This window comes from Etheostoma spectabile, chromosome 5 (assembly GCF_008692095.1).
Source record: "Etheostoma spectabile isolate EspeVRDwgs_2016 chromosome 5, UIUC_Espe_1.0, whole genome shotgun sequence".
Classification (NCBI taxonomy): domain Eukaryota; kingdom Metazoa; phylum Chordata; class Actinopteri; order Perciformes; family Percidae; genus Etheostoma; species Etheostoma spectabile.
The window spans coordinates 36,430,573-36,455,433 of NC_045737.1; the positions used below are offsets into that span (position 1 = coordinate 36,430,573).

General features: G+C 41.8%; 1 protein-coding gene across 1 annotated transcript in view; it reads right to left on the minus strand.

The window, feature by feature from the left end:
* kcnh3 (potassium voltage-gated channel, subfamily H (eag-related), member 3) overlaps positions 1-24,861 on the minus strand; it is a 174,125-nt gene that overhangs the window by 5,341 nt on the left and 143,923 nt on the right. The window contains 4 exon segments of the mRNA XM_032515261.1: positions 4,195-4,409; positions 15,573-15,822; positions 17,781-17,980; positions 22,945-23,304. Coding sequence (XP_032371152.1) covers positions 4,195-4,409; positions 15,573-15,822; positions 17,781-17,980; positions 22,945-23,304 — 1,025 coding nt within the window.

Here is a 24,861-nt window from a genome sequence, read left to right on the forward strand (position 1 = left end):
AGCAGCGGGCAACAGACAAACACAAGAATTCCCTTAAGGGCATTGAATGGTTGATGTACTGTAGACCTACTCACACCACTTCAGGTCAACACAGTCCCAGTTGGGGTTTTTTCGTCACTTTTGGCATTTTTTTTTAATGTTTTATAATTTTCTTTACGTTTAACGCTTCTTTTCACTAACATGTATGAACTCCAACTTATTAGGTCTATTAGTTTTACATTTATTTTTGGAATTTATGGTCAATAAACCTCATTTATAGGAAATTATACCCAATACTTGAGTTAAAAAAAAGCAGAAATAATGAATTATTTAGTCTAATATTTAAGTAAAGATAATCACAGACTGGTATATGTCAACGTTCAGTCAAGATACTGTTTTTTTTTTTTCTTCAAATGCTAAAATATTGAATAAAAACCCAAAATTCAATGAGAGTAGAGATATGATCATTAATCGTACTTGCGAGTGCATTGCATGGAATCATCTGTGTTATTTTGGGGTAATTAACAAGAAACTCATATTTCTGATATGGAAATTTTGAAAACGGGTCAATTTTGACCCGAAGACAACCCGTGGGTTAAGGAGACTCACATGAACAGGTTACTGGCTGATCACGGGGCCTTCGCTCTAGAGCTTTTGTATGTAAACAATTCGGAATCCGTTGCCCTTTTTAGTCTTGTAAATTTATTTTGCAGCACTTTTTGTCCTTTTCTTATTATTATTACTACCAACTATGCTCGTTGTTAGTCCGTTTTGTTTTGGTAAAAAGCCTCCTGTGGACAGATGTTTAAAATGAGCTTTTGTGCTTAAACACTCCAGATATGCATCATCTTTGTCCAACGCAGCTGCGATGTGTGTGTCCATGTCTAATGAAATAGAATCTAATCTAAAGCACCCTTTCCACATACTTACTGTAAAAGTGAGCAAACATTTAGTTTTTCTTTTTGAATATTACTTAACAATTTCTCCTTTTCTTTCAGAGTTGGAGTATTTTTAATGTGAGGGGTTGTTTATTTCCTCAAGTATAGAGATGATTTTATTCCTATCCTTATCCTAAGTTTTTGGACATTTTCATTTCAATTTCATTTTTCATGTCAGTAATGTTATTAACTGCTAATTGCAACAAAAAAAAGATCTAAATTCTCTTCCACTTTTCCTAACCCTGGTGAAAATTAAATGTTGGACTTGTTTTCATGTTACCCTACTGTATATATTAATTTAAGATTCAGGTGCTGCAATCTCATCCAGACCGTAAATAAATGAGAGAAAAGTGGCCCCACATGCTGACTTTACCAGTCACTTTATTCTAAAAAAAGACTCCAGGAGTCTGAGCCACGTTCCAAACTTTCCCTGTCACCCTCGAGGGATTATGTCAGCTGGGGGGATATCACAGAGAAATCACAGCGAGAAATGGAGGAGCGACTAATAAAAAATTCCAATTAGTTCTCTTTTTTGCTTTGAGAGAATATTGTTTTGCCTCCGTCTTCGCCCGACTGCAAAAAAAAAAGCCTGTCATGCTACATTTAATACAGACTGCTGCATCACACACACACACACACACACACACACACACACACACACCCCCCACACACACACACACACACCCCCCACACCCCCCCCATTTAAGTCATTAAATCCCCCACAGTCCCAGAAACCTGGGATCCTCAATGGTATCGCTTATTAAATACAACAATAGAAAAAACAATAAAAAGAATTTTACTGCATGTGCATTGTGTCTAAAAATCGATGACATTGGTTCTGACTTAAACTCGCCTTCCCAGACCCTCCTCCACAGCGCTGCGGAGGAGGGTCTGACATTCCAGGATGGGAGAAAAACTTGGACTGGATTTTTGGATGTGGATATAGACTAGGTCTGACTTGACCTACACATTCAAACAAATAATAAACCGCCTTCAGGATGACAGTGTCAATTTCTATCATCACTCGTGCCTAAAAGTAGCATGGCGGCTGCCGTTGAGTGATGCATGTATTTCATATCTCATCATGCAAACAAGCCAACACCCCTCCACTTTCCCCCGTGCTCTCACCCACTCCCTTTCTGTCTTCCTCCGCCCCAGTCTGCTCAGCATACTCTTTTTTTCCTCTCAGCCAACCCCCCTGTGCCAGTGTAATGTATTTTTAGCTCTCTTGGTCTAATCTTAGCTCCTAGCGCTGAAACCAGGGAGCGCTCTGCGATGCGGAGGCGTGATCAGTGTGCACTTGCCACGTGCTGGTTTGTGCTCGTCTGTGTGTGTGTACTCAAGTTTGCAGTTGCATCATGTATGTGTTATTGAGTCAAGCATTTCTCATGTCTGACTGCAGACATGCATGTGAGTGGTTATATGTAAACTCTGTGTGTGTGTGTGTGTGTGTGTGTGTTTTGCAAGGACAATAATGAACAAAATGCTTTCTGTGTGAGTGTGCGTTATGTGCAGGTGCAGACCCTATGTTGTTCTCCCTGTTCTGGTACAGAGATTGAACAGCACAGAAACATGGGGTACCAAAACAGGCTGTAATGTCCTTCTCTTTCTTTAGCACAGCTCAGAACACCAGGCCGACTGGTTGCTCTTCAACATCAAGTAGTTTGGCCCAAGGCTGCGAGGTCATAACAGTCCATCTGCAGCCTGAGAATCAGCAGGAAGGGACACTGAACATAAACCAGTCACTTACAGGATGGCTCATTTGCTTACTCATGGATTTTGTTTTTCCTGAAAAAAACTCAATCATCTTCCTTGCTTAGTAAAGCCTTTTCTGCATTTGGTACCCTGACTTTTTAATTCATACTCCCCCCCCCCCCCCCCCCCCCCCCCCCTCATCATCTTTTCTTGTATTTTTTTTTTAATCAAGTCTGCACTGGCCAACACGTCTCTTTTTGTTGCTATACATATTCTCATCCTTTGTGATTGCCTCTTGAAACATCTGCAGGACTTTCCCCTCTTTTCCAGCAGTCTTTTCTTCCATAACTATGCAGACACAGTCTCCTGGGCTGCTGGTACCAGAAGGGTTCTGCATTCATAACCGAGATGGACATCTGTAGCCCCTGACCCAAGATATGTGCAGCAGCCTGTGCATCTGGAATCGTGCATTCTTTTAGATACTGCGACAGACACACACAGACAGTTTCCACCCAACGCAAACTCTGCAGTAAGTTTGCCATGTGCCCAGGACAGGAGATACACACAGCACTGCAGTGGAAAAGGGAGGAACTGAGCAAGTGCAGAAGAGAAAATGAGCCAAAGTCCCCCCTCCCGTTCATCTCTTCTCGGCTGGCTGGGCTATTTTTATCGAGCAGGATCCAATCTTAGCAGCAGCTGCGGGGACATAGCCAGTCAGGGACAGCCCCTGCTTCCCCCTGCTCTATTTTTAGCAACAAGACAGCTTCAAACAGCAGCACTGAGCTATTCTTGTCTCTGTGTTTTGCTCCCTCTGCTGCACCAGCCAGAGGCCCAGGCTGGGGTGTGTATGTGTGGATAGTAATAGTCCAAGCACAGATCTGTGTGTGTATTTTATAGTAGTGGAGGAGAGGTCATGCATAGCTTTTATCCATGAGACTTCTCTTAAGGAGGCTCACAGGCACAGCGCACAATATAAAATATCACATATTTTCATTTTCAAGGCTGTGCATGCCAATAGTTTGACTGATCTAGTGTCTAGCGTGTTGCATTCGGTAGCATATTCCTGCCAACATGACTCAAAAATATTCAGTTTCTGTTTAAACTTTTCTTTTTTTATAAAACCCTTTTCACTTTATAACTAGATATTTTCATGTTCTTATGACCAATTTTCTCATACAAAATACCATATTATTCCATTTTTACCAGAAACCCTTGTCATTTATCAAAATATCACTTTGTTTTTATATCTCCAAAATGTTTTATTGACAATTCACAAAACCAACATATGTGGTTCAAGGATTTTATTTGTGCCCTATTGGTGCAATAAAGTGTGCAAAGATGGTTGATATTTGAACTGCCAAACAATAGATAATAGAATAGAGAGCTAGGTGACCGTGAGCAGGTATTCACTGACTTTGACAAAAAGTGTATTGAATTAACATCCCTTACTCGTCATTAAGGGACACTTTGAGGCAAGAGGAACATAAAACAGAACATAAAAAGAACAATCAATCCAAACAATCCAATCACAACTCTTAAACCTGTGGTATTACTCTCCTTCCTTCAGCCCTGTGTGACTCACATCAGCCCCGTGGCCCTCTCGCAGATTGTACGTGAGGTCGTGCTGTATCTCGCTGATGAACTTCTGGGCGTACTCGGGGTAGAGGCGCAGGACCTCGCGGAGCCCCTTAAGGCTGATGTACTGCAGGTCGCAGTAGGTCAGGGCCTTGACGTTGGCGTTGGTCTTGATCACCTGCTCCTTCGTCAGCGAGTCCGAGCCAATCAGATCTCCTTTGCCTGTGCACGCAGAAAGACACACGGACGCATTTATGTCTTTGAAGCAGGTTAAAAGAGACATATTTTTAATTTTCACTAACTGTCTCCAGATGACGGAATCAGAGAGGCTAAGTAAATTAATCACGTAGACTGTCTGAGCTCCAGATCAAAGACAGGAGACCAGAGGAATGAACCTGCACATTTATTTCAACAAAGAAGAGTGGGAGAATGTATTGGCTTTTTGCGGTTAACTTTAAACACAAGACCAAAAACATCCCCCCCCCCCACACAAACACACACCCCACCACACACTCGTCATCACCACCCACCAAGACAAAAATAAAAAAAGGTTGACAACAATTACAGTAATTCAAGACCCTATAACAAAATAGACAAACTATCGAATTTTTATAAGTGAGTACAAGCGAGTATTAGTAATGGCTTGCTTTACGTCAAAGTTGGCCTGCTGCATGTTATGTTTGGAGGCTAAGAAACATGCAAACCATTCAGTTAGCCTACAGCATCTGTACATCTTGCAGTAGCAAGAGTCCCTGGGAAAGAATCACTGCAGTGAGAGACATTTCTCCCTCTGGCACTCCTCCAGCCTCTCTCATGCAAACCCATCGCAGCGTCTAACAGGTGACTCTTTCAGAAATAATAATTATGGGCACCGTGTGCTTTTTCTTTTGGGGTTACAGCGTTCGGGGGTTATTTTTTGAAAACACCGATGAGCGTTTTGTGCAGAGAGGCTGTCTGTTTGCATTTCACAGATCAACTTAACCACTGGGAGTGCTGCTGTGGGTATTATTCAGCATCTTTATCCTTCAACAGTATGTGCCTATACAATATATATATATATATATTGTATATACTGTATGCAGCATTTTCATTGAGATAATTAACTGAACACACAGCATGATGTCAAAAATAAAAAATAAATGTTTTATAGTTACTGGGCGACATTCATTTGTGAGGCTTTTGACAGACAAAGCCCCCTGCAGTATGAAGGGGAAAAAAAGTTGAACAAAGACTGCTTTGGGTCTGCACTGCGACGTGGTTGAGAACAGAAGAGCGAGTGAAAAGGAAGAGAGGGCTGGAGAAGAACAAGCAGGAACAGGGAGCATAGGCAAGATGGAGGGAGCTAGGGCAGGGCAGGGTAGGGGCGAGCTGTTGAACCTTTCTCCAAACCTCCACATCCTTCCGTCGCCGTCTAGTCTATATCGACTACGTTTCATTTCCGAGATTATTCAGGCCCCCCCTCAAAGGCCCCTTCTGGACTAGCCAGACCACACAGCACTGTGGGGGAAGGTCTGGCAATGCAAGAACAGTTTTTTGTTATTGTCATCACGATATCATATAATATATAATAATAAACGTAGAGTGAAAGTTTGCAACATATCGCGACAGACATTCAGAGATATTTTGTGTTAGTTGAAAGAAATGTTCCGTAGAAAACGCCACTTTAAAATGTAACGGCCATTCTTTTTATAATGGTGCCTTTTATATTCAATTCAAAGTAAATTGCTTGTTGTATTTTAGCTGAATACTGAAAGCAGCTGAAAGGCAGAACTGAGTACACTTTAAAATCTGTTTATTTGTCGCAAGTAATATCGCTATCACAACATTCAACAACCTTATTGCATATTTTCCCTTATATCGTGTAGACCTAGTCTGCACCCTCATTTCTATATCCCTTCCCCCTCCATCTGGGTTTTATACTTAGCTGGCACAATGGGCTCTTCACACGCTCCGTCTGTCTCTCGTTGTGACGTGGACTCGCTCACACTTGTGCTCCTCCACGTCTTTTCCATTCCCATACCACAGTTTAGCTCCATTGTCTTTTTGTTGCATGGATGATGGGTGGCATCAGAGCCAAGAGCGACAGCAAGTGCCAGGGCGAGCTTGTATTGCTCATAATCACAGAAAAATGTTAAACTGTACAGGAGGTGAACACTTGAAAGTGACATTTAAAAGTGTGTATTTGTCCAGTCTTCAATGTGTCTGAGTGTAGGTGAAAAAAACAGCAACTTTCTTAAGCTTATTTTATCAAGCTAAAACGATTTAGAGCCTTTTATTTGTCTAGTATTTATTTGGTTCTTTTAAACTCCTACATCACTAGACTTCGTTTTTAAAATAACTTGTCGGAAGATCTTATTTTACTTATGTTAGAGGCCTAATGGTGGCAACAAAATGAAGTCCCCTTTTTAAACCTGCTCTTCTCATCCAGTGATACTGACACATAGGATAGCTTGGCCTAGCAGGGGGTGTAATGTAATAAAAGGTCAAAGAGGAAGAGAGGTTGAGCTCCAAATGACGCGTGTGTGTGTGTGTGTGTGTGTGTGTGTGTGTGTGTGTGTTGTGTGTGGTTGATTGAGTGTGTGTTTCAGAAATTTGTGCAAAATGTCTTTGGCCGTGACTCTAAATGGCTTAACGCGTGGTTGCACTTTAAGAGTCAAGAGATCACTCTCGCTCTGACTGGCCATCAAATAAATGGATGGAAATAAACTTTTTTAACGTCAGTACAGTCACAGTATAATTCCTGGAAGTACGCTTGCTTTTGTGTGTGTGTTGTTGTGTGTGTGTGTGTGTGTTGTGTTCTTGGTAAAGGTCATGATGGGTTGAACCATGTGAAAGCTTCCCGGGCTGCGCAGGGCTCTGCTATATCCACACTTCGATATTATAATCAAGATGCTTTAATAATGTACAATCTATTCATTATTGATCCCAGCACCACCACACCACATTCAGCCTATTGATGTAGATGTATGTGTGTGTGTGTGTGTGTGTGTGTTGTGTGTGTGTGTGTGTGTGTGTGTGTGCATGCGTGCGTGCGTCATGATCAAGATCAAATGTGAGCACCCCAATGTCACTTCTCTCTCTTGATGCGATCAAAGCCAGACGTGAGTGGTCATTTTTACGGTCTTAGAGGCGACGGGCTTTGGTAACACTTTCATCGGTATGATTAAAGCTTTGTATTCTAATCCCTCAGCCCGAGTCTTAACCGGACGCACCTCCTCCTCTGTATTACCACTGTCTAGATCCTCCCGCCACGGTTGCCCCTTGAGTCCTGCATTATTTGTCCTCTCTCTAGAGCCGCTAACTCGAGCCATTCGCCAATCGATTAGGATGTCACCACTACACGTTCGCAGTACACAGCATCATTATTTGCGTACGGTGTTTTTTTTTGTTTTTTTTGTTTTTTTAAGAAAACCCATCTCAGTCTCTACCTCACCTTCTATCTTTGTGTGAGGAGTATGGTTACTTATCAGGCTTTAAAATCAACTAATCAACTTCTTTTAAAAGACTCTGCCTGCAATTTAACCATCTCTGCTGACATCCCCGTTGTTAAGCAGTTTAAATATTTAGCCATTGAGGTCTTCCTCTGCTTAAACCAGATTACTAACTGAACTATTCTGTTTCCCTTAACAGTATTTTAAAAGATATGGAAAAGTGGATGGTCTCACCATGTCTATTCAAGCCTGTATCTCAGTGGTTAAAATAAATGTTTTACCCAGGATTCATTTTGTCAGCTCTATGCTACTTCTCTCCCCTCCTGCGGGCTACTGGTGTAAATTACAACCAACGGTATCTAAATTTATCTGGTAAGGCAAGTGGCTGCAACTTAAGATGTCTACACTACAGCAGAGGAGAGAGGATGGTGGCTTTTCAGTTCTTAACTTAAAACCTTATTGCTGGGCCTTTGTGTTGAGACCCCTCCTTCCTTGGTTTAATCCAGATATGTCTGTTTGCTGGCGTACTTTAGAAAGTGCTCTGACAGAGCCGTGGTCACTCCATGACGTTCTTTTTGCCAATGTTTCTAATAAACAGTGCCAGCTACGCTTTGGCTCATTATCTCTAATCTTATTGAAACTTTGCCATATAGCTTATAATTGGCACACTTTTTCCCCCTATACTCAATAATACATCACTCCTGATTAGTGGCAGGCCGATAACAGCTCCGCAGTGGGAACAGAGGGGAGTTCATCATCTAAAAGACATTTTTGGTGAGCTTGGCTTGTTACCCTTCTCTGACTTACAAAATGCATGCTCCTCTTTTTTCTTTTACCTTCAGTTAAGGTTGGCGCTCAAGGCGTGTCACGCAAACCAGATCAGCCAATTCACTACAGTTTCATTCATAGGACATATCCCACCCCCGTGAAAATGCACCACATGAAAATAATGAGCAGACCTTCATGCATTTTCTGCCCAATTAAAACTCAAGGTAAATATCTTCACATGTTCTGGGAGCGCTCTCCTATTGGTCAGTTCTGGAACAAAATTGCTTACAAAATTTCTGCCTTGATTAATGTTACTGTGCTTGTTGCTGTAAATGTTTTGATAATTGATTATGAATGACCTGCCAGCCTTAAGGCTCTCTGAAGCTCAAAAGCGTGCTGTGTTTGCTGGACTTACAGCTACGAAGCTATGAACCCGTTGGAAGCCACGTCGTGACTTGTCTATCCGTACATGGACCCTTTTCTTTTTGGATGTTGTGTACATGGAACTGTCAACAGCGCGCGTCCATGGAGCGCCAGAAAAGACCCAGGACGCTTGGCCCAACGTGGCTGGCTCTTTGAGGGCCGGGCTGTAGCCTTGTGCCTTGACTTCAATCTGCACGTGGGATCGGTCCCTTGTCTTGTGTCAGTCTGTGTGTGTGTGTCTGTTTATGTGTGTGTTGTTTTGTCTCCCTCCCTCCCAGCTTTCCCTTCTGTGTTTTTTTTTTAACTTTGGGACGCGGTCCATGTTTCAGTGTATTGTTTGTATCTGTTAATTTCTGAATATGAAAAAGAAAAAACAATTTGATCACAAAAAAAAGATCATATATAGGCCAGGGGGGTTTTAAGATAATTTCATTTTGTCTCACACACAAAGCCACAGTAGCACAGCACGTGCCACACACACACACACACCACACACACACACACACACACCCACACAACACCCACACACACACACACACACCCACACACGCTATTATTCAATACATCTTGACCTTTTGAGAAAACAGATTTTTAAGGCATGTACATCTGTCATTGCCACACAGACAAACGCACATGAAGTCCGCCCCCTTCTCTCCCCATTTCTCCGTCTATCACTTTGTCTATTCACACATTCACACCTCGGCAAAGCTCGCCCTGTTTGCTGGATTAGTGTTGCAAAGGCTTTGAAGCACACCCAGAGGAAATTAGATTTCAGCCTGCGAGACAGCCAACTAAAGAAATTATTCTGAGCTGTTTTCAAAGGTGCAACATCCTGTCTGACCACACAATTCCAAATTTGCTACATTTCTTTGAGTGTATGTTGTCTTTCACTTTTACTGCTAAATGTTGGTTGATTATGACTTTGTGTGTGTGTGTGTATATGTGTGTGTGTGTGTGTGTGTGTGTGTGTGTGTTGTGTGTGGGTGTGTGTGTGTGCAACCAAACTACCTCGGGAAAAAGGCATATCTGAAAAAAAGTCAAACATCTAAACAACATCTACAGCGACACAGGGATTAGCTTCAAATGGTACCACAGAATGTTATGCATGTTTTGGAAACTTCATTCTATTTAACAAGATTCTTATGAATCCTACGAAATCCTACTGGTTCAGTGGAAGGCTGCTCCTTCCCAAGTGCCGGACCAACAGACTCAAGGACTCCTTTGTCCCTCATGCCATCAGACTCTACAACTCCTCACTAGGGGGGAGGAGGAAATAGGGCAGAGGACAATACATACATACATACATACATACATATATACATATATACATACATATATACATACATGCATACATGCATACACAGTACACATACATACATACATACACACAGTACACATACATACATACATACACGCACACCTAGTCACTTTATCACTTTATCACTTCAATACTGGACTCAACACTGACACTTTAATAATAATTTATGGTCTTTTGTTTGTTTTATTTGACAAATGTTCTTATTGTTGTTATTATCATTATTGTTATTTTGTTGTCTTTATACTGTCTTTTCTTTTCTTTTTAATCTATTTTTTAATTTGTTCTTTCTTGCTAAAACTGGTGCTGGAATTTTCAATTTCCTTGCGGGAGTCATCCCAAAAGGATAAATAAAGAGAAGTCTAAGTCTAAGTCTAAATGTTGACTCACTTGTGACACCTCATAAAAGGAGATAACGGCTTACACTCTGCCATTACAAGACAACACCAATTTTATCCCCGTATACATGACAACACTGAAAACAGAGTTTTCTGAATGTCTTCACCCTGGAAGAAGTTTTCCAAACGACCCGCTTTCAGTGACCTAAAATTAAGTTTGCATGGACAAAAGGAAAAAACGCAGAGAAAAAGCTGCAGCCTCAGATTGAGCATAGGATAGTGCAGTTGTCTCATTAAAGTGAATAGAAAGTATGGAGCAGAACAAAAGGGAAAAAAGTGTCTCTATAATGAACAAATATAGAGGAGTAAATGAAGTTTGTATTCTAGGATAGAAATGTAGGGATGTACTGTGATCCCGGTAGTGATGGTGGTAAGAAGCAGCCGTGTAGAGCATGACTCTGTGGTTGTTCCTCCCACACGCTGTCTGCAAATCAGTCCTGTTTAATATTAGGCTTCACTGGAACACAACCCGCCTTCACATCTCCTGAGACCGATGGCAGTGAGGACATATGATCACACCATTTCACAAATACCACGCACAGGCACAAATGTTTTCCTCACACAGCTACATGTTAATTCCAGAAAATCAAATCTCAATCTCAGTGTGTGGTAGGCTATAGCAAGCCCTTTGAGCATTTATTCCATATCCGTGATATCGGACGTCAGGTTCCTCCACTAGTTAACTAGCCCCAAAACATTTCGGGACTGTTATTGGACGTTACTAGTTAACTGGTGCCGTCAAAAACCAAAGTGCACACTAGTTAACTAGTATGGTAAAAATAGGCTTTACGGTGCTACTATTACGCTGCCGTGTCACTAGCAAGTGACGGTTCTAACTAGTTACACAAATGTTCCACTAGTTGCTGAATAAAAGTGACAAGTAAAAGATTTTGTTCAACTAGTAATAAAAAATATCCAGCTAGTACGAACATGTGTCCAACTAGTGTTGACAAACTGACATCTGATATTAAGGATATGGAATAAATGCTCAAATGCCCTCCATGCTACCTGACGGGACACACACACACACACACACACACACACACACACACACACACACACACACACACACACACACACACACACACACACACACACACACACACACACACACACACACACACACCTGTTATCATTTACTCACGTATAGTATTACAAAGTATTTTAAAAGGTTTTAAAGGAGTTTTTGGCGCCACTCAAAGAGGTTTGAGGCAGCACCTATAAGGAAATCTATCAGCGCCAAAATGATGAGAATTGAAATTGAAAGAAGAAAGAGCAATTCAAATGTGTTTAAAAGGAATTTACCAAGCGCTGGGTCAGACTCTCCCAGTGATCTTTTCAGTAGTATTTAAATATTAATATTATTTTTTTAAGCAGTTTTGTTGATCGGGCTTTCATTTACTCGAGCATTCCAGACGTTTGCGTTCATCGACTCATTGCCTAAATTCCTTTACTGCATGCGACCCGATCACGCTCAGCCTACTGTTGTGCGTAGTCCCCCCCCCCCACATCAAGGGACACTTTAACATGGGACCTCAGAGCCAGGGATTAAACCAGCGACATTCCCATCCAACCGAGCCACATACCGGCTAACAGGTTGGGAGGAGAAAACGAGCTCTGTTATCTCCAGATAATGAAATTTCTCATCTGGAAATAACGGCGTTAAAAAGAAAATTAGGAAGGAAAAAAAGAAAGATGAGGGCCCTATCTTGAACCGGGCGCAGCGTAGCGCCAAGCCCAACACAACTGTCTTTGCTATTTTAAGACCATCCAGCCCCCACGTCGTTTAAAGAGCAAATACACCTGCACGCCCTAAACGCACCTGTGCCAGGCACTTCACATCATGCGCTTAGATCATGAAAATGGTTTATATAAACATAGCTGTTCTCAGTAGAAATAATCTTTTTCACATTTTCAACTCATTTGTTGTAGAAAATAAAGATTTTAGTCATTTGCGGTGGCTTTAATCCCGCCAGAGTCTCCTTTTTTGGTAATCATTTTGGTAATACTTTAAACCAGATTTCATTTTGGCATGTGTCTGCCTATGAAATCAAAACATAACCGCAAGCTGCCCACAAAACATCTATCACCCTGAACAAAGTACTTATTACAGCTGCTGGGTGCCAGTGAAGACATCTGACAAAAAAAATATTTTGAAAGCTTCCAACTCCTGTGAGTTCAGCTCGTACAACAACACTCAGCCATTTCCAACACAGCTCATTGCTTTCCAAGACACTTTATTTTGGTATATTTTAAAGATGCTTTCTCGGATGTGCGTGAACACTGATAGCTGTAATTTTTTTAATTTCTTTTCTTCCCCCCCCCCCCTCCATGTCACGTCAGGGGCTCCATATAGTCAACTGCAGGATATAAACGAGGCCTGCACCACAATCCTGTCAGGTTTACCAGCCTTATCTGGTTCTCCTGTGTTCATACTAGAGAGAGGACTGCCTTCATACATCTCCATTCATTCATTAATTGGTCCCTCTAAGGGCTGGGTACCAAATTCATACTTTTTAGCCACTGTTCGAATTGCCCCTATGGTCTCAAGTATCCAAAAAATGGCTTGTCATTCAATGCCCAATTTCAGTACCTAAGGAGTAAAGCACATCAGTGTCAGTGAGACACTAAACATGTAGCATGCTTCTAAACTCTACTCTAAAACTCTCTGCTACACAGAGACGGGGCTCACGTGGTAGGAGCTGAAACATAGATAATAAGATTTGTGACATAATGAGAAATGTTGTAATTGTTTTTGTTAGAATTGAAACTGCGCCAGGTTCAATTCCAGTGCAATAACCCAGCCACGCTGTCTCTAATCACTCTGTTTACTGGTTCCACTTGTTATTTATTCATCACTCTCATTCTCTATTTCAGAGCTGATCATGCTGTTCTTATTGTAATATTACACTTATATAAGAACATACTATTTATGCCAGCACCCTTTGCACTATGCTCCATAATTAAAATAATAATAACTATCATAATTATAATTGACTCCTGCGTACTTTGCACTCTTCATTGCATCATTGTCTCAACCTGTCCATATTGTTTCTGTTTATTGTGTGTATATGTTGTCTGTTTTGATTTTTGTTTTGTATGTGTAAGTGCATTGTGAGCAATATGATCCAAAGCAAAATTCCTCGTATGTGTCCTCATACCTGTCAAATAAAGCTGATTCTGATTCAGATTATACAAAACTGGTATTGAAAAAGGTATTGTTTAGGAACCACTGTCAAAGTCACAGTATCCGATACCCAGCCTAGTCTCCATATTCTGCCATATGTGATGTCTGACAGCAAGACGCCCTACATCTGTATTCACACTGGATTGAAGGATCAGTGTGTATCAAACAGGCTCAACACTGCTGGAAGCCTTGCCCCTGTGGGTGTTGGTGTGTGTGTGTGTGTGTGTGTGTGTGTGTGTGTGTGTGTGTGTGTGTGTGTGTGTGTGTGTGTTGGTGTGGGTGTGGGTGTGGGTGTGGGTGTGTGTGTGTCTAGCATAGTAATAACTCTTCAAAGCAACAGAGCCCAAACAGCAGCTCTCTCTTAGGCCCAGCCTTCCCTGATGTTTGAGTGGCAGGCACGGTCGCACGCATGCACCTGTCCTTCCTCCTTTTCTTCGCCTCCCTCATCCACCTACTTTCCACTCAGATCCTGATCACGTTAGTTTCCTGTCTAATCTGTTAGATATTCAAATTGGCCCTGATCCAGTTCTAGTAATTCTAGGGATATCCAATGAAGCAAAGAAAATTACACTGGCTCAACTTTTGGCAAATGGGATTTGCACTTCAAAAAAGTGTGTCATCTTAGTTTGGAAAAAGAAAGAAATCCCAGCGCCAAAGTCATGGCTCACGGAGATGATGGACGCACACCACTTTGATGTAGGAAAGTAAAAGACTTTGAGAAAATTGAAGCTTTATCATAAAAATATTTATAACAAATTCGGATAACGTCGCTCTCCAGGGTCTGATCGGATGAAACCAAAACCCCTGTGGAGTTCCTTCCACTGTCATCACTGGGCCGAGAGGCGATCTCTCAGTCCGCACTCCCGTATGTAAACAGACACGTAGTTGCCCCGGTTCTTCTCAGAGTGTTCGTTCTTCAAATGAATGTTTCCTACATAAATGATCTGTTCCGCTGATCATCTCACATCCTCATAAAGTCTATATCTGATGGGTAAATTACCTATCAAAGCTGCACAAAGGACTGTGTAGTTTCAATCCAATTCTGTATCACAAATTGAACCATCGTTTCCCTCGCCTACTACATAGACCACCCATTTCTCTGATTAGGTAACCAGCATGTCATTGTGCAATCCTACATTCATCTAAAGCCATTTCATAATCAGTTTTTGTTCCCATCTCTCCATTCATTTAAAAATGATTGTTGTCATTAAAAAGGGGAAACGCAAGAATGTTATTTCAGATTTCTGTTTGGCTCAGAAGAACCCTGTGCCATTAGAAACATGAAGATACGTAGATATACATTTATATAATATAAAGCACTCAAGCTTTTTCCACATACTTCCACATTCTGGTAGTATTTAAAGTATTTAAATTGAAGTCTTTAAGTCTTACCAACTAGCTGCCTATGTCCAAATCAAGACTTGTATCAGTCAGTGTAATAGGGTTGCACAATGAATTGTTTTTTATCGTCATGGCAATGTTAAATTGCGCAATAAACACATCGCGAAAGGCTGCAACATATACCTAAAGACACTCAGAGTATCAGTAGAGAACTAAACTTTAAAATGTAACGCTCACTTTTTTTCAATGGAGCTTTTTATGTTCAACGTTCAATTTGTACAAGAATATAATGTTGGAAATTTTGTTTTTAATTTTTTTTGTTGTGCTCAAATTCAACAAGCAATTTAGTGTATTATAGCTGAATACTGAAACCAGCAGAACATCAGAACTGTGTACACCTTACTATCTGTTTATTTATCGCAAATGATATCATTATCATAATATCCATCAATGGACCATGGCATGGCGCATATTTTCCTCATATGGTGCAGCCCTAGCACGTAAAGGACTCCTCTGACTCACCCAGTATGGCCAGCACAGTGTTGTCTTTCAGAACCTCCATGGAGCCCGAGCAGACGAAGTAGATGGCCTGCAGGGCGTCTCCCTGCCGGATGAGGAACTCGCCCGGGGCGCAGAAGGAGGTCCTGATGATGAGGGAGAGAGAGCGCAGACAGCCCCGGCTCGCCGACTCAAACAGCGGCAGCTGGAGCAGCTCCTTGTTCAGGTGCATGGCGATGTCGGCCCTCAGCTCGTCTGGGAAGTCCTTCAGTAGCTGCAAAGCCAGAGGCGGTTTCACACTTAACAGCTGTTCCTCCCTGAGACTCAAACCAAACAGTAGGCTTCCACGTAGACTTAAAAACCAAAAAAAACAAAAAACTCCATCGTCTTTGATTACCTGTGAGCAGTGAGATGTGTGAGAATGTGGAATGGCTATCAAGATTCAGGTGGTCAAGAAATAGTCTGAGAGATAAATTATCCACAAAGTAAAGATAAACAGGAAGGAGAAGAAAAACAGATGATGATTATCAAGCAAACACTTTTGTAACAGTAAGAATTAGTCCTTCTCTAAATGTCCAAACCGTCAGGAGATCCTTGTGTCTTTTGTGGGTAAAACTTCTGACAAACTTGAACTGTCATTTATTTACACAACAGAAAGTCTTTAAAGGTCCAATGTGTAGGAATGTCTCCTATCTATCGTTGAGATCACATATTGCAATCACATCTCTCGCACCACGCAGTTCAAACATGCGTTACAGCTGCGGTGGCCTTCACGCCTCTTGCTCGTTTCAATACGTTTTTTCTTTTTCGGGGCGAAAAAGAAGACTCCTGTTCCTGAAAGTTGGATTTTGAATACATGTGGTCCTCCTCATGTTTCCTTCTTCAAACTTGCCGGGGCCGGGAATTGCCGATATCCATTAGCAGCACCTGTAGGTTTATCATGTGACAGCGAAAACGCACAAGGAGGGGCAGTGTGTCCTGTCAAGATGGCGCATGAATATGAAGCATCTCACCTAGTTCATGTTGTCACTCTCCCATGTAAGTCTAGTGCAGATTTGAGTTGCGCATGCGTCACTTTGCGACAAGTAGCATACAAGATGCTAACAAGAGATTATGTAATGTCAATACAGTAAAAATGGACCTACTTAACCAAGTTGGTTCACTGCTGGCTACAAGTTAGCATCAAACACAACAAGGGCTGTCACTAGAATGATGTTTTGAGCGAACATTAGCAATCAAACAACCATAGATAGCTAAAACGTTTTTTAAATGATTCCCAACATTTGTTATTGTTTGTAATGAGAAAAGTTTATTATTTCACGGATTTAAAAAATGTCAGTATGACATGTTATGCCCTAAACTGTTTTCATCTGAGCATGCGCAACTCAAATCTGCCCTTGACTTACATCCGGGAGTGACACATGCAAATATAAAAGCTCAAGCCAAAAGGAATACTTGGAATTGATGGTGGTGGTAAATATTTATGAAAAAGGACAAGTTTGGGAACGGGTAACACCGATTTTCTAATGAACTAAACATGTTACACACTGGAACTTTAACTAATTTGTGAAGAAAAAAAACATGCAGGTGACTTGCTTGATCAAGTTTCTTTGCTTTGTGTGTGTGTGATGGACGTACAGTAAGTGGAATAAGGGAACCACCGCTATAAAGGGCCACTTCACCCCAAAACAAAACACAACCCCTGGTGGTATTAATGTCCCAGTTAGTCAGGAAAATCCACAAACCGCAGTGCTTTTATCACGGTTTTTAATTGCTGAAGAAAGTGCTGAAGGCTGAAACTAAAGATCTGTTGATGTGAATTGCATTTGTAAACTGTAGCTGAACAGTTGGCAGCAGTTTACCTTCACTGTGTTGGCATTATAGCAGAAATCTGAGACGCACATATCTCAAAACCACAAAGACAAAAGAAAACCAGAACCAGCTTTTTTGTACTTTGAGTGAAATGACCCTTTAGTGTTAATGCAGATGTAAGGTTTAAATTGTAACAATGTGTTTATGAAAAACAATGCAATATTCACACACTGCTGTGTGTTTAGTTGACTGTGAGTCGCTCTCAGGGGCAGGGCTACAATGGGCAAACGGGGTGTCCCTGGCCCGGCACCGGCCCCCTCAGAAATAAGATTGATGAAAACAAGTGAAATTAACAACTGATTATTTCCCCCACCCACCCCACTTAAAATATCTTGGAATGGCCCCTGGTTGCTCTCTCACCTCACTAACGTCTATTCCGTTGTTGACCGACCACGTAGTCTGGAAACACTCCAGCATGCGCTGCTCCAGGGCCTTGGGAAGCCGATGGACCCTGATGAAGTCCTTCAGGTCCTTGGTGCGGGTGTGGTAGAGCGAGCGGCGGGAGTACATCCTCTGGATGATGGCCGTCACGTTGCCGAACACCACCGCGTGCATCAAAGCTGGAGAAGAGGAGAGGTTGTGTGTTTTCAGTATGATTAAAGATTCAATTACACATACTCTGTTTGATTGACCTTTATCTGGAAACTGCTCGGGAAAATCCCATAATGCTTCTGCACAGCAGGGAGCTTCAAAAGGACGTCTTCACAAGTCCCGAGAAGTCCAAGAGCACCGGGCTTAAAAGGATTCAGCTGCTCTGAAACCAGTGTAAAGCCTCAAGTGGATTACTGCTTTCACAAAATGGAAGTAACACATGACTGAAATAAAAAGAATCTTTCATTTCTAGTGAAGACAACACCTACATTATAACAACTAAATTATTAATCTAAAACCCCAAACAGCATTAATCCCAGTGTGAGCAATAGCTCCTGATGTTGTATTAACCTTTATAAAACAGAGCTCCCCAGCAGTAAGGACTGGAACTAAACCATTTATCTTGCAGTGTACTTTTCACACTGCACTGCAGAGCAGTTTTTCTCCCTGAATATAATTCTAGCCCAAGTAGACAAGCCGCTGATACAGCGTTCAGACCACAGGACACTTCCACAGTCCACTGACACCCAGACCCAGAATGACATTATTTTAGCATGAGTGCTCCTTCAGGCAGTGACCCACCTCACATTAAGAGAAGACTCCAGAGTACAGATGTATAAATATCTTTTAGCTTCAGGGATGCTCAGTACAGCAGAACCTTGGAGAGATTAATGAAGCTATAGTCTACTCTCTTCTCTCTCTGTGGTTTGCTTAGCTCGCTCTCCTATAACAAATGACTATACACGAGACACATCTCTGTGTTTAAGCAAAGTCATGTAAATGCATCACACTCCAAAAGTCCCAATTAAATTCAAGGATTAGAATAGTTTTATTCTGTTTACCTTATCGTCAACAAAAAGGCAAAGATTAGAGAAGCAAGCTTGTGGGTCCACCGAGGTGCCCTTGAGCAAGGCCCTAACCCCAAACCACTTGAATGTAACCTCTGTTTTGCAGGGCGTTCCTGCAAAAGAGAGGCTTCCTCTCAGTGAACCTCCCCTGAATAAATAAAGGTGAAAAAGCTCCAAGCTCATTGGTTCCTTCTGAAGATGTAAAGCTTTAAAAACGGATTCTTCATCATTCTTAAAAATTGTTAAAAGATTTCCAAATGCAGCTTTAAGCAAATGTTACTCACCTAAACTGCAGCAGACTGAACTATTTCACCTGTGGATTAGAACACATTGGATGCTCTAAGACGATGCGTGTGGGACTGATTACAAACGTGTAAAATAATAAGATTATAACTGAGTTAAACGATTAAGGCACATTAGCACCTTTCACTGGAAACTAGCAGATTACTTTATTCCATCAGTCAGGAAATGTCGAGCACAGACAGAAGTATCATGTGAAGTATGTGATTTGACTAGCTGTGTGTGTGTGTGTGTGTGTGTGTGTGTGTGTGTGTGCGCGCGCGTGTGTGTGTGTGTGTGTGCCCGCCATGTATTCACTGTGGAAACAAAATATTTTCTGTGTGTGTGTGTGTGTGTATTTCTTCCAAATAGACCCATCATCCGCCCTTCGCCGTGTGTGAAAGACAGAAGCCAGGAAGTCCTGATGCTCCGCCACAATAATGTAACCTATCAGACAAGGTATTCACAGCAAGTAACATCTCAAAACCAATGATGATAATCGTGGTCGTGTTTATTAATGAAGCCTCAGCCTTCAAATAAAGACAAAAAATGTACAATGCCATTTCATCTGCATTGAAAATAAAATAGCGTAGTGTCACTGGCTACAGACACCCTAGACACAAACCTGTAATTATGAAACAGTACAGAGTATTACTGACAACCCTTTCAGAGATAAAGGCTACTTGCTGTACCTGACGTGGGGATTAGATATATTTTGTAGGCCTATACCTAACTATCTTCAATCTGAATAAACAAATGATTTTAAAGATAGGTTATTAGCTATTATTGATGATATTATATGTGTTGCTTTGTGTAAAAGAAAATGCGAAATGATGAAAATGACTAGTAGGCCCTATCAATTTTGCCTGTGAAGCTTAATTCCACAATAGTAAAGGCAAATATGAAAGACAAGGAAAACCTTCACAGGAAAAGACAGACAGAAAGTGCAAGCCAGGATTCTTTGGTTAAACTTGTGGTTACATTTGGTGAATTATTTAGCCCCCTGGCCTGTTTGGTAGCACGTTTAGAGTGAGACCAGGGCATGCCTGATGTTTTCCTGTTTAATTCAAGACCACAGTCTTCATCCTAGCAGCATCACTGAGCTCACTACAACCTCTCATTACAACCAAGTGAAATTGCGGTTAACCCGCGATTAATTTCTAATGCGTTTAGTGTTTCAAATTAACCAAACAGAAATTATTAAACACGTTACGTGTGACAGCACTATATGGTGCGATTTTCATAACCATGATGCACGTACCCATGTTGATAGCTGACTATGCTAAGATAGGGATAAAGGCAGCCCAGTATAATGTGTCCTGCTCCTGGCACTTAGCAGGACCTCTTGCTGATGTGAAGTTAACTCTGCTGTCTGTCCCTCATCATGAAAGCTCTGTGAGCTTTTTGCTGAAAGTTGTAAATCTTCTGGTAGCTGTGCAAGAGAAATCTCAATCATTCCCAATCAGCAGAGAGGAGAGTGTAGGTACAGCATGTGTTAGGAGATAACATAGACACAGGCAAATCATTGCTAACTAACATGCTAGTTAACATTAGTAATCAAACCTAAACAGCTAGGGAAGTCCAAACTGTCTGCGAGCTTACCCGGTACTACACTACTACGGTACTTCCTCTACTGTGCGACAGTAAGTCGAGTGGTTGTGGCACAATCCTTTGCCTATTTTTACAAAAACGTCTGCTATGGAGCCATAAAATGAGGTATAAGATAGTGGAGCCTTTTATACACATGCCGGGGACCAGTCACAAACTGGATAGTAGGCTGACTCTTCTTTCTCAGTTTTCTTTAGCATATAAGTGATCGTATCAGCACCACTGGCTGTTGGCTGTTAACGTTGCTTTGCCAGACGTTTTTTGTGCTGATTGCCGTCGGTTGGACAGCCGTTCTGGACTTACCCCGAACGCACAGATTGTCAGTCCGTCCCTGTCCTCTGACCATAAATCTTGGCATTTATCCCACCAAATAACCTCTCTCATTTCTTCTTTTATTGCTTTTTTCCCCAGAACATTCAGCTCTCTCCATTATGGATCAGCACAAAAAACATCACAAGTCATAACTCAAAAAAGGGTCACCAGCGCTAAACACAGACGTTCTGTGACTAAATTCACATATTTAATTACTTTTGAAAATGTAGACATTTGTGTGACAGGTGACACACTGCTGGCTGTCTCCATTTAAGGGTTAAAAAAACACTTGCGCTCATTCAGAATACACCCTCTGTACTTTTGCTGCTAGATGTATTATATACATGAAACAATGTGTACATTTCACAACATCATCAAATCTATTGTACTATGGATATTCATTGTATTGACCCTCTCTTGTTCATTTCTTCTGTCCTTTCTGGATTTTATCAAGATAAAACCCACTTAATAATTAGCTTAGTTTAAATAAAACCCAGTTGTTAAATGGTTTGTTGCTGGCTGGATCTTACGATCTTACTTATTCTAGAAAATGTAATCAGTGTTTTGTCACATTCTGTTAAACTACAAATCCCACATCTGTATGCGGATGATTCAACTGTACTGCTCGTTTAAGGAATCTGAGTTCTATAAACGGTCTTCTTTAATCAACTGCTTGACTATCAAACAGTGGTTATGTGACAACATTTTGCTTCTGAACTCAGATAAAACAGAAACAGTTCTTATTGGCCCTGAAAATAGAATCGCTCAGATAAAGCAGCATATTGGTGACTTAGGCTCATCTGTCCACCTGAGCCTCGGGGGATTAGGAGTTGCTTTTGATTCAGCCATGTCCGTGGAGCACCACTCTAAACAATTAATTAGAAACCGTTTCTTCCGACTGAGGAATATTTCCAAATTAAGAACACTAGTGTCCAAGGGGGAGTTAGAGATAATCATTCATTCTTTCATTTCCTCTCGCTTAGTTTACTATAACAGTCTTTTCATCTGTTTGAGTAAAAAGGAGCATACCGTCTCAAGGCTGTTCAGAACTCTGCTGCAAGGCTTTTCACTCACATTAACAAAAGAGCACACATTACACCGGTTTTTAACAGCACTTCACTGGTTACCAGTCCAATGAATACAACTCTATTTAAAATCCTGGTCCTTACTTTTAGGGCCCTGCATGGTCAAGTTCCTCCATACATATCTGATTTGATCCAGCTCCATACTCCCATCTGTAGTCTGAGGCCATTAGGTCAGAAGCTGTTAGTGGCTCCCCGCACTCACTTTAAAACTTGAGAGAGATCATTCCAGGCAGTGGCTCCTAGGCTGTGGAAGGACTTGCCTCCCTCTTTACATTGGGTGAATTCTTTCAATTCTTTTAAAAAGAAACTGAATTCTGATAGCAAATAAAAAAATGCACAGTCAAACATGTAAAGAAACCCCTACATTAAGAAAAACGGGACAACCGAGACAGTCAGCGAACAGTTTTGAATACAAATGCTCAGCTGTGCGTCGATGTCTCGCTGATGCCCGTTACACTGGGCGGCTCAGGTGACAACGTAGACGTGGTCATACGGTATTTTCAAATCTCCAGTTAGCTTTTAGCACTGACTCAATGTAGGGTCATAACAAATCCGTCTTTTAGCTTTTTAAAATTCTCTATTTTGCTATTCCGTCCATTATTCTGCTGTCACAGAAACTATTGGGCTCTACAATAATGCTACCATCAGTCCGTGACCATCAGACAGTAACACACACACACACACACACACACACACACACACACACACACACACACACACACACACACACACACACACACACACACACACACACACACACACACACACACACACACACACACACACACACACACGTCTCACCTCCTATGAGCATGGTGCAGATGGAAAAGATCTTCTCTGAGTCCGTGTTGGCGGACACATTTCCAAATCCCACACTGGTGAGACTGCTCAGAGCAAAGTAAAGCGACGTCACGTAGCTGCTCCGCATCGACGGGCCGCCACCCAGCACCCCGAAACTGCCGCCTCCGGGGGTCGTCTCCGCCACGGCCCCTCCTCCGGACGTGTTTCCGTTATATTGGCTGGAGTTCCAGGAGCCTTGCCCTCCGACCTCCGACAGGTTCCACTGACTGCTGTTGGCCGGGACGCTGCTGTCTGAGGCGGGGACCAGCGTCGACAGGACGTAGGGGGACCCAAGACGCTTGGCCAGCTCATGGAGCCAACCTGAGAGACAGAGAAAGACATTTATTAGAATCCATTTCAGCACTTGCATTGCTTTTTCCGTTGCCTCAGATAAATTCAATGTATCTTCTTGTTCTATCACAAAACTCCAGCTCAGGCCCGTTTAGAGCTGAATACTTCCTGAATGGTCCAGCTTTTTGATAGACCTCCAGTGGTGGGAAATAACCAGGTTTAGTTCCATTTGGGCTGCATCATGTAATGACTATATGAGTTATATGAGTTGGGACTTTATAAATCTTTATTTTAAAAGGAAATATTGTATTTTTTTTACTCCACTTTATTATTTATAGTTACTTTGATTTTACATACAAAAAACTTATTAAACCGATGTTTTATAATAGATTAAAGGATGTGTAAAACCACACAGAAGGCTTTGGTTATGATGCCTCATGGTTAGACCCGCTAACGTCTGAGAAAAAAAAATATCTCTGAATTAGGTGAACAAACACAATTAAAAAGAATGTCACAAAACATTTTTAAATCTGCTCAGACCTGCTCAATCAGGCTGATGGACACACCATGACTTGATGTGTGAAAGACACGGAGGATCCAAGTTCATTTTCCAAATATGAAGACGGCCATTCAGCTTCAGAGGAAGAGGAAGGAATAAAGGGAAAAAGAAGTCCGGCAGGGACACAGGACGGAAGGAGTAAGGAAGGATAAAGCAGAAAGTAGGATGTGAAGAAGGATAAATGATTGAAATACAGTGTTTCTGAGTGGCTGAGTGGTGGAACCCAGCTGAGACACTACAGACAGCAGAACCAGAAGAAAAAGACAGCGAGAGAGGGAATGTGAGTTATAAAATATGGATTCAGCCAGTCATTGATCTCTGGCATCGCACATTTCAGGCCAGCAGCAGTGACCTTGAGTATGAGTGTGTGTGTTTGTGCGTGTCTGAGTGTGTGTGAGACTGAGAGACAGAGAGAGAGTTCTCAGACAGACAATGAGACAAGCCTGCCAGCATAAATAAATGGCAATCAAACTGAGTGAAGCAGCTAAACCAACAACATTAGAAGATTTAACACCTGAGTAGTTTCCTAATCACTGTGCCATTAGCCAGACTTAACCTCCCCTTTCCTGAGGAAATGTGGTCCTGACAGAGCCGTTATATTGCATGTCTGTGCCTGGAGATCCGAATATACAGTAGTGCTCATACGTTTATGAACCCATGTTAAAGTTGAATAAAAAGAGGAATAAAAAGATAGGCATGGGGAACTTTCCATGAAATCATCTCTCAGTGAAAATCCAACCAGCTGTTAGGCACATTGAAATAAAACCATGCCAATCTCTAGGTATGGTGAAGGGTATGTGATGATGTGGGATATTTTAATTCCAAAAGGCCAAGGGGAACTTTATCAGGATGCATAGGCCCAATCCCAAAGTCCGGACTCACAGACACACAGACTTTGGTGCGCGTTCTCGCAAAATGTGTAAGGGCTTAGGGTTGTCCCGATGACGACTTTCAAAGGGCGTGAGGGTTTGAGTACACGCTCACCTTTACCTTTCCGTGAGTCTGCATCGATGCAGACTTCACCAAAG